At 44.5% G+C, this 10,348-nt stretch overlaps 1 protein-coding gene across 4 annotated transcripts in view; it reads left to right on the forward strand.

Moving 5' to 3' along the window:
• The window catches only part of WDFY1 (WD repeat and FYVE domain containing 1), a 49,402-nt gene extending 39,487 nt beyond the window's left edge, over positions 1-9,915 (forward strand). For 2 of the 4 annotated variants that reach the window (XM_060151972.1, XM_060151971.1), the window contains exons 9-12: positions 1,796-1,897; positions 3,434-3,564; positions 5,055-5,163; positions 5,951-9,915. In XM_060151972.1, coding sequence (XP_060007955.1) covers positions 1,796-1,897; positions 3,434-3,564; positions 5,055-5,163; positions 5,951-6,010 — 402 coding nt within the window. In that variant the 3' untranslated portion in view covers positions 6,011-9,915. The remainder of the gene's footprint in view (positions 1-1,795; positions 1,898-3,433; positions 3,565-5,054; positions 5,164-5,950) is intronic. The other 2 variants (XR_009541033.1, XM_060151973.1) reach the window with 2 other exon arrangements.
• Positions 9,916-10,348: the final 433 nt, after the last annotated feature.

Here is a 10,348-nt window from a genome sequence, read left to right on the forward strand (position 1 = left end):
ATATCACTGCCGTGAATACGTTTTCGCGTTCATCTTGTCCCACGTGACTGTTCCTCACGTGGGTGGTATTGCAGGAGTTAACACTGGTGTGTGTCACAAACATAAGACTAGACAGTGGCCCCTGCTTTCCTTCCCCCTGCGATTTAATGTCCCCACGTTGTTGGCAGCAGGGCCCGTCGTGTCATTGTAATCACCGTTTCTCCTTCAGGAACATTGTTCACAGGCAGTGTTTTCAAACCACCTTCTCTCTTCCCTGGTCACAGAAACAAGTAATTCTACATCAAGTAGTATTCTTCCTCACAGAGGTGTGCATCTCTTTATCACCCTTTCTGTCCTCCCTTCCCATTTCCAACATTAGCGCAGTTGTTTCAAGAAACCTTTCCTCTGTCTCAGCCCACTTCATTCTGTCTGTGAGTGCCTTACCCCCCAACCCCAGAAAGAAAGACCTTCGTAATGGCTGTCCTATATAGAAATATTTCTAGTGCCATATCTAAAATAAGGAATAGGAAAGCCAAAAGTTTTGATGAAATAGGAAACAAAAAAAGAAGTTGGGAAACTCATTCTTTAAACCACCAAAAGTCCCCTTTCGAATCTCTGTGAAGCTGACCATATTCACTGAATATTTTATAAGGATCAGTGTAGGTCAGTTACTGTGGTTCTCCCATCCTCTCCTCTTATCAGATACATTTTTCTTGAGAGTTAACTTTCAAGATCAAGAACAGATTATTTCTTACTTCATGACCTTTGGTTTAATTTTATGGAAGTAGTATTTTCTGTTTTTACTGCACGTGTATGACGATACATGATGAGGTTAAACAGGCTTTTAGCAGGTTCATCTTGTAATCGAATACAACTTGTAATGTTTTGTTTAGAGAAATATTTTCTAAGTTCTCAGTGAAGTAACTTTGAGGCCTGATTGCCCTGTTTCAACAAAAATTCATTGAGCGCCTACCCTGTGACAGGCTGAAGGTATTTAAAGATGAAAAGACCAGTGAATAATTCACAGGTTAGTCGAAGGGGCTGGGGGAAGGAAATGTGCATAAAGATTGCAGTGCAGGGCTTCCCTGGTGGCGCAGTGGTTGAGAGTCCGCCTGCCGATGCAGGGGACACGGGTTCGTGCCCCAGTCTGGGAAGATCCCACATGCCGCAGAGCGGCTGGGCCCGCGAGCCGTGGGCGCTGAGCCTGCGCGTCCGGAGCCTGTGCTCCACGACGGGAGAGGCCACAACAGTGAGAGGGCCGCGTACCGCAAAAAAAAAAAAAAAGAATTGCAGTGCAGAGAGATCACTGCTCGAATGGGGGTCCGCAGGCTGGCTGTGCGGGCACCACTCCCGGGAGCTGGGAATGGGGGCGGGGCAGCTCATCTGTCTGACACGATGCCGCGCCCTGAAGGCCTCCTGTTGGTCACCTTGTGACCCCACAAGCCTTCCCAAGTGGTAGTTCGTCAGGTTCTGCAAGAAAGGTTTTTGCTCAAGTGGATATAGTTATCAAACAACTTTAAAAACTTTGGGCATAAAACAGAAGTGTATGAAGACAACTCTTAAGAGTTCATAATGCAAAATGAACTACTCCCTCCTATCGACAGATTAAAAATGAACAATCCTGAAAACATGACAAAAATGATAAAGATGATTCAAAACACAAACATAATACTGAATATGGCAACAGCTATAATATATTGAAGAGTTTGAAAAAAGGATAACCCCACCAAGGTCTGGAACTGTTGTATTAATTTCTGACAACTCAGGGTAAACAGGCAGATGCTCACATGTTGGGTTTCACTTTCTCCTCCCCCAGGCTCCTCAGTGGTTAGAAAGTGATTCTTGTCAGAAATGTGAGCAGCCCTTTTTCTGGAATATAAAGCAGATGTGGGACACGAAGACACTGGGGTTGAGACAGGTGAGTAGCCAACATCGAGTCATCACTGGGTTAATTATGTGTTTTGTTATTTATATGATTAATCTGTCATTTTGTTTGGAATCGCACTTTTCCCTGTAAATGCTGTTGATACCTACCCTTGTGGTGTCACCAACATTGTGTGACTGACCATGAGCAGGGCTTTTCCCGGGTAATAGTGAGACTGTCAGCAGACTATGCCACTGCTTGTCCTGCACTGGAAAAGCCGGGACACACAGAAAACCCTGGGAGCCCATTCGTCAACAGATGAAAGAGTTTTGAGTTTAGGACTATTACTTGTTAAAGTCAGTGTTTGTACTAGCCCAGCACAAAATCAGAATGAACTAGGGCGTCTAAGCCTAATGCTTGCACAAACAGACAACAAGTAACAGATTAGCCCTCACTGGAACACTCTGACACCAGGAATTTTAGATTATTCATAAATTGTTCCACGTAAGTGTACCTGGAGCATTTCTATTAAGCATGTTTCAAGTATGTACTGTTTTTTATCTTTTTTAATTTGTCGACGATACATGTCCCAAATAGCCTACAGATTTCAAGGAAGCGCTTGCCACTGGGTAGTCACGTAACACTAAAGTTCTACAAAAAACATAGTTCTACAGTAGCCTTGAAGGTAGCCGCTCATTCAGATTGAATATGAATTTGTGCAGGTGAAGTAAAAAAGAATGCCAATTTTATTCCTTTTATTACTGGTTGCACCTCTCTAAGGGATTGACGGAAAGTTTGTGTGTGTTAATAAACTTTCTTTGACTTTGCTTATGAAGCTATTCTACAGCAAGGTCAGGTATGAGACTGGCAGGCAGTGCAGGAATTGTTTTAGCATTCATAACATTCTAATGCTCGGGAGTAGCACCCACATTGCAGCCTTGGCCTAGTTTTCGCGACGCATGTCTGGTGGTAACTGATGTGTGAAGTAGTCTCTACTTCAAAGGAAACATGAAGAATTAATTTTAATCTTATGAGTTAACAACTAGTGGTAGAGAGAGGAAAGGTGTGGATCGCAAGGCTTTTAGTGGTTTAAAAATATATATATGTTAAAATTAGTAATAATAACTGGGCTATTTTGGAATGTTCTTGGTGCTTATTTCTAGAACCACAATTTGAAAGATTAAAAGAAATAGTACAACATGATTATGGTTATCTGTTTCTTAATGAGGGCAAATTACATGTAAAACTTTTCTCTGTAATAGGAATAAATTTTTCCCTCCTGAAGTCTCTAGCCATTTGGGTTCCTGAATGAACTTGAACTTGGTCTTGGCAATGTTGTTTATGGTCATCTAGGCAGATAATATGAATGAATAAAAACTAGTATTTAACCAATAACAAAGCAAAGATATTTGGAAATCCTCAACGGCTGTTGATATTGTCTGCCTTTGGCGTGTTTATTGATACATTGAATTGGGGGTGATTATAATTCGAGGCACATTGTCCCAATCCCATATCCCCTACTCTGAAGTGAGGCCACGGGCATTAAAGCAAAAGGTAAACTCCTCCTTTTCCTCCTCCTGGTCCCCGAAGCATCACTGCAGGAAGTGTGGGCAGGCTGTCTGTGGGAAGTGCAGCACCAAGCGCTCCAGCTACCCTGTCATGGGCTTTGAGTTCCAGGTCCGCGTCTGCGATTCCTGCTATGACTCCATCAAGGACGAGGAGTGAGTGTTCGCTTATCTTTATCTTTTTGTGTGTCCATCTGCAGTGGGAGAGCCCGAGAAATGATACAGATACATGGTTGACCCTTGAACAACGCGAGGGTCAGAGGTGCAGCCCTCCGCGTAGTGGGTAACTTGGGTATAAAAAGAGTTGGCCCGTCCTGTCCACGGTTCTGCGGATCACGTAGTGCTGTGGTATTTACCATTGAAAAAACTCTGGGTATAAGCGGACCCACGCCGTTGAAAGCGTGTTGTTCAGGATCACCTGTATTCCTGCCCACTCGTTTATCCCTTTCATAAACAGTTTCTAAAGACAGGATTCTGCCCTAGCTTTATGACTTAAGACAAGTTTCTCCCAAACACTGTGAGAAATGATGCTGCTAAGACCAGTCTGGCCGGGAGCCCCCGCACCACTCGGGATGCTGTGAGGGTCAAGGCCGTGTGCACACTGATGGGTGGCTGAACTGGTACCCTACAGAAGCACCCTGGCTTCCACCTGTGCGCACACACGCATGGAAATTTTATTTGTGGGAAAACTCCGGAGACCCCTGTTCTCTCTTCCACAACAATCTGACCTAGCAATCTGTTCTTAAATAACTATTTGTGTGTAAGACATATCTGTCTGTCCTCCATTCTCTCCTGACTCAGGCAGATCCATTTGGACAGAACCAGCATTTTATTTTGCTCCTTTCTTTTATTTTTATTAATTTTTGGCCGCATTGGGTCTTCGTTGCTGCGCGCGGGCTTTCGCTAGTTGTGGCTAGCGGGGGCTACTGTTTGTTGCGGTGGGCAGGCTTCTCATTGCGATGGCTTCTCTTGTTGCGGAGCACAGGCTCTAGGTGCGCGGGCTTCAGTAGTTGCAGCACGCAGCTCAGTAGTTGTGACGCACGGGCTTAGTTGCTCCGTGGCATGTGGAATCTTCCCGGACCAGGGCTCGAACCCGTGTCCCCTGCATCGGCAGGCGGATTCTTAACCACTGTGCCACCGGGGAATCCGGTGAATCATCTTTGAAAGTAGCAGACGGACACACCTTGGGGGAAGCCCAAGTAGGAAAGCTAGTGCGGCACCACTGGTGTCGGTCAGGGAGCTGGAGGTGGGGCCTGGGCTGCTGCGGGCTTTGGAGCAGAGTGAGGGCCAGCGTGCACAGGAGCGCTGCTTCTCACACCAGGGTTCCGGGGGAGCCTGCAGCCTGGGATCTCATGCAGTGTAGTCTTGTCCTTATGTCTAGGAAGGTACCAGCCTCTCCGCTAAAAAAAAAAAAGGAAGAAAAAAAAATTGTTATTTTGGGAGTTTTAGAAAATCTTTTATAGAACAGTCTTGCAACTTATCATGCTTTCCATCATCCTTTAATTATAGTTTTCAAAACTGCAGCCACTTTTTTAGGAGCGAATTTTGACGCTGTTATCGTATTTCCTCTCTGTTGCTAAGAAAATTCATCCCTTGGCTCTAGAAACAGTGGGGTGAGTTTAAACGGTCTCTTTTCTCTCTGTTAGTCGGACTTCTCTAGCAACCTTTCACGAAGGAAAGCATAACATCTCCCACATGTCCATGGATGTTGCTAGGGGCCTGATGGTGACCTGTGGGACCGATCGCGTGGTGAAGGTAACCTGCCAATTAGCACCTCAGTGTAGATTGCTCCACCGTCATGCTATGCATGTGCGTAAGGCACTTCTGATTGGCAAGCTCGCCTTGCCTTTTGATGAACAACCTGTAGCCACGTGGAAACCTGGAAACGAACTGCATGTTTGTGAGTTTCCACGCCCTTGGTGGTGTCTCCCTCGGCCACGTCGGTCTCTCCAGGTGAGCCAGTGAGGGCCTGGCACACCTCTGTCACTGTCTGCACTGAGCCAGCCCCAGGGTCCTCCCTCCCACTGCCTGGCCTTAGCTGACCCCTTTCTCTGATCACTCCTTCCCTGGCTGTTGATCCCTTCATCCTGGGCAGAAGGCTTCCCACGTATAAGAAATAACCACACGCTTTTTTAATTAAATCCCTGGGTGGCTAACGCAGAAACTGAAAGTAAGTGTTTTATCCTTAGTACCACTCTTGAGTTGTAAAACTATGACATAGTTTATTTCATAATTTAAAAAAAAAGGGCTTTTCCCCAGTGGGCTTTTTATTAAAAATAAAAGTAAATTTATAGTAAAACATCATTATGATGTAATTTGCAGGTGTCGAGAGAGATACTGCTTATAAGCTTTTTTCACATTTTAGCTGACCACATTGTTTCGTCGCTGTGTAAATCTCGAGAAGGTTTTGTAGGGAAAGAAGAGCATGAGTTATGTTGGCCCCTTTGAGAGTGTAACAGCTGTCTGTTCTCAGCGCCAACAGCGCCTCCTGGGGGGCCACGTGACCGGTGCCGCGTCTCCAGGCCTCCCCCTTCTCTTGCAGATTTGGGACATGACGCCCGTGGTGGGCTGCAGCCTGGCGACTGGGTTTTCTCCACATTGATCCAGGAGCCGGGCGGGGTCTGCACCTTCCCAGCAGCAGCCTTCACCAAACAGGATGCTTCCCTGTAGCTCCACAGTCACTGTCACGTGGATGGACAGCAGCCACTAAAAACCAAATCAACGTTTTTAAAAAGAAAAATAAAATGTAAAGGTGTGTTTTGGGGCCTTTGTGGAACTACCCGTGGGATGTAGCGGGTCCCCAAGGAATGGAGTTACTCCAGCGAGACGTCCTCGGGCGTGGTGAGCTGACGTGTGCTGAGGCAGTAATTTAGCACGCGAGAGTTTCGGAGGAAAAATACTGAACGGAAGAGTTAAAGCCTAGAACTTTCTTCAGGCAGTTCCAACTACAAACACACTTCCCCCCAGACCTGCTGGGCCCGCAGGGGCTCCCATGCTTCTCTGCAGGCAGAGCAGGGGTCAGGGGAGGAGGGCTTGTTCTCTCCCTTGGGGGCTGCAGTGGGACTTAGGAGCCCAGAGATTCTCCTCATCTGCTGGCAGTCTGTGAATATTCTCTACGCCTCGTCACTGAGAAACCTCTTAACAATATCTGTCCTCTCCAGGTAGTGCCACGTCTGCTCTTAGTGTGTGGCCCACTTCAGTTGTTTCTCGTCCCAGCCAGCATGCCGTGGGCGAACTCTCAGATTGTCACTAAGTGAGCTGTACAGTTTCTATACTAACCAAGGCAGTCCGCACTCTTCCCTTTCCCCCAAATGTGCTCTGAGGACGAGACGTTTCTATGGTGCTGTTAACACGGGACTCACACAAGCCGCCTGACTTTTTCTGATTGCAGTCAGTGATGACTAATGGAAAACCCAGCTACCAGCATGACTGTGGTGGGATGTGATCAGCCCATTCCATGGAACAGCCCAGTCCTCCTAAAAGACACAATCTATTTGCAGTTCCAAGATGAGCCCCTGTGATACTGTGGCAATTTAACAGACACCTCAGAAAAGGACTCCAAAGCTTTTTAAACTAGGTTGACTTTTAGTTATAACTTATTTCATAGAAGGAAATCGGTAATCCAGAGCAGTAACTCTTAACCAGGTCCTGCACAGTAATCCCTAACTTGTAAATTACTTTCATAACAATTAGCAAAATCTGTTGTCTCAAACGGCATTTTAAAAGTTTTTGGCGACTTAGTACCAGGATGGGGCAGAGGTAGGGAATGGGGAGCCTGTCTTTTAATATTCAAATATCTATTTGTTTTTAACAGCAAAACATGTATCTGTTACTTTAGGGCTATGGAAGTGAGTGGAGAGAAGTCAACTTTTTTTAAGGACAGATTTTAAAATAGATAGCAAAAGTATTTTTGTTAGTCTTACTAATGGATATTGAAAAAAACTACTGCATCGCTTTTGGGGGATCATATCAAGACAACATCATTGTGTATGATATAACTAAGGGACTAAATATTTTAAAATAACAGCTGTTAATTAAAATGGTTTTTTTAACATCTTTATTGGAGTATAATTGCTTTACAATGGTGTGTTAGTTTCTGCTGTATAATAAAGTGAATCAGCTGTACATATACATGTGTCCCCTCCCTCTTGAGCCTCCCTCCCACCCTCCTTATCCCACCCCTCTAGGTGGTCACAAAGCACCGAGCTGATCTCCCTGTGCTATGAGGCTGCTTCCCACTAGCTATCTGTTTTACATTTGATAGTGTATATATGTCAGTGCGACTCTCACTTTGTCCCAGCTTACCCTTCCCCCTCCCCGTGTCCTCAAGTCCATTCTCTACGTCTGCGTCTTTATTCCTGTCCTGCCCCTAGGTTCATCAGAACCATTTTTTTTTTTTTAGATTCCTCCATATATATGTGTTAGCATATGGTATTTGTGTTTCTCTTTCTGACTTACTTCACTCTGTATGAGTTTTTTTTTAATAATAGTTTAAGACAGGCAGTTAAACTAAGATGTCTTAATGGCCAAGTGGCACAAATAAGGAGAGGGGGTCAGGCACATCATGTTCTAGAATGATCTGCAGTAGAAGTCGACTTTGTTGCTCCTTGTAATCTTTGTGTTATATCACCTGAAAAGGATGTTTTCTTTAAAACTTTTTCCTAGGCCCTTTGCCTAATGTCTGTTACTAACATAATCCAGAAGAAAGTTTGAGTGATGGTAACTTGAATGGCAGTGTTGAATGTTAGCTTGGTTTAGTCAATGGTTCAGCTCATTCAAAGGTGCCATCCTGGGGATTTTATGAAGTCCTGCAAGGAAAATAGAATATGATCGATCCCTTGCCATGTTGAAGGGTGCCGAACTGCGGTTTTGCTTTCCTTTAACCTCTGTAAAATGTGATTTTATGATGCCTGTGGTAGACTGAGCAGAGTTTCGCAGCTGCTGAGAATATGCCTTAGCTTTGAGACTTTTTTTATTTTAAAAAATCGTTAATGAGAAACTCAGTGTTTCATAGAGAATATAAGGCTGATACAGCGCTTCCTAAGGGGTTAACCTAAGTCAAGGAGGAAAGGTCTGTGTGAGGAAGAATTGGAGCAGGGTATCCAGAAAGGGAAAGGAGAATGTTTCAATGTATTTTTTCTGCACCAGAGCTTATTACCAGTTTTTTTTTTTTTGAAACGCACGTGGCAGGCTTGCCTTGTCTCTATCACACACTAGGTAGCAAATGGGGTAATATTTTTTATAAAGGTGGGTGACAATTATTTTCACAATTTTAGCGACTGGGCACATAGAGTACAGCTAGACTTCTAGTTATTGCCTTATTTTGACTGCGTTACTCTTTAAACGGGTCACTTAACATAGTTCTTTGAGTAAGGGTTTACCGGCTTTTCCATTCCTGAACACTCACGCTGAGTTGCAATTAGGGATCACAAAGTACAGAACGTTAGAGAATATCCTTCTGTTTAGATCTAGTATGTTTGTGATCAGGACTTGCCAATTCTTCATTCTAAACATGTTCTAAAATTACTCTTTATTAGGGCAGGTGATAGGAATATGCCCTTATAGCATGAGATGGAAACAGATTATTCATTACATTGTAAGTCTCTGTTTACTATGCCCTAGTTCTATCCTGCTGCCTAGAGGATATAAACAAAACATATTGCTCTAGAAGATGGTGTCACTTTGTTCTCCCCCTGAAGCATTCAGTTTGTTAATACCTACCTTTTTAAACTGTTGAAACAGGCCTAAGTATGGAATAAATACCATAGTGGCTCAGACCCAAGGAGATATTTTCTAAAATCAGTTTTCTTTTTTTTTTTTTTTGCGGTACGCGGGCCTCGCACTGTGTGGCCTCTCCCGTTGCGGAGCACAGGCTCCGGATACGCAGGCTCAGCGGCCATGGCTCACGGGCCTAGCCGCTCCGCGGCATGTGGGATCTTCCCGGACCGGGGCACGAACCCGTGTCCCCTGCATCGGCAGGCGGACTCTCAACCACTGCGCCACCAGGGCAGCCCTAAAATCAGTTTTCATTACATTGCGTCCTACTTCCGTTACTGGACCTGGTATCTCCTTAAATGTAAGAAACCCGTTACTATTAATGATAAACCATCTCCTCATTATAAATGTGACGTTTAACAAGTAATACATGCTATATTTATTCAAGTGTCTATTGCTTAATTGTTAATCGTGAGCAGATTATTGAATGCCTACTCTATTTTCTGCTATTTACTATACAGTGACTCTTTGAGTAAGCTGAAGTTTAATTGTGCAACAAATTTATATTAGAATACAATTTAAAGTGTTTTTCTCTAGAGGCTTTTTTGACTGGGGAAGCAAAGGGCAATGTTGATTAGTACATTTTGTCTCGTACTAGCTATGTTTCTATAAGATAGGGTGCCCTGCGTGTCCCAGACAGCTAGAAAACTTTGTTCTTTGCTTCTATTTGCGGGTTCTGTTTTTGTGGTTTTTTTGAGAATGTGCGTACAATAAAGTGTTCCTTGCTTGTTACTCTGTTGCTTAATTTGGCTTTTGTTATGTTTGATCTGGACGTAGGGCAGCAGTAGTAGCTACCGTGGTTTAGCACTGTCTGTGTGCTGGGTGTTCTGCGGACTTTGCATTATTCAGTCCCGGCAACACTTCTGCAAGGCATTGTTTTCCCCGTCTTACAAATGAGAAAACCAAGGAGATACTGTCTGTCTGACTTGAAAGCACGTGCCTTCTTCATACCGCCTGCCTTAATGTGCTAGCGTGTAATGAGAGTTTTATATAAAGGAAGTAGGTATGATCTGTTTTGAAGTTTGTGAAGCCCTGGAGTCGGATCACTCAGGATATACAGGCCCCCTGAGTGCCCTGAGCCACGTGGAAACACCATGATCCCTGCGCTAGGTCCCCTTGCCAACAGCTCAGTCTTATGAAGAAACACAGGGTGGTTCAGACCCAG

The sequence above is a fragment of the Lagenorhynchus albirostris genome, chromosome 6 (assembly GCF_949774975.1).
Source record: "Lagenorhynchus albirostris chromosome 6, mLagAlb1.1, whole genome shotgun sequence".
NCBI lineage: Eukaryota > Metazoa > Chordata > Mammalia > Artiodactyla > Delphinidae > Lagenorhynchus > Lagenorhynchus albirostris.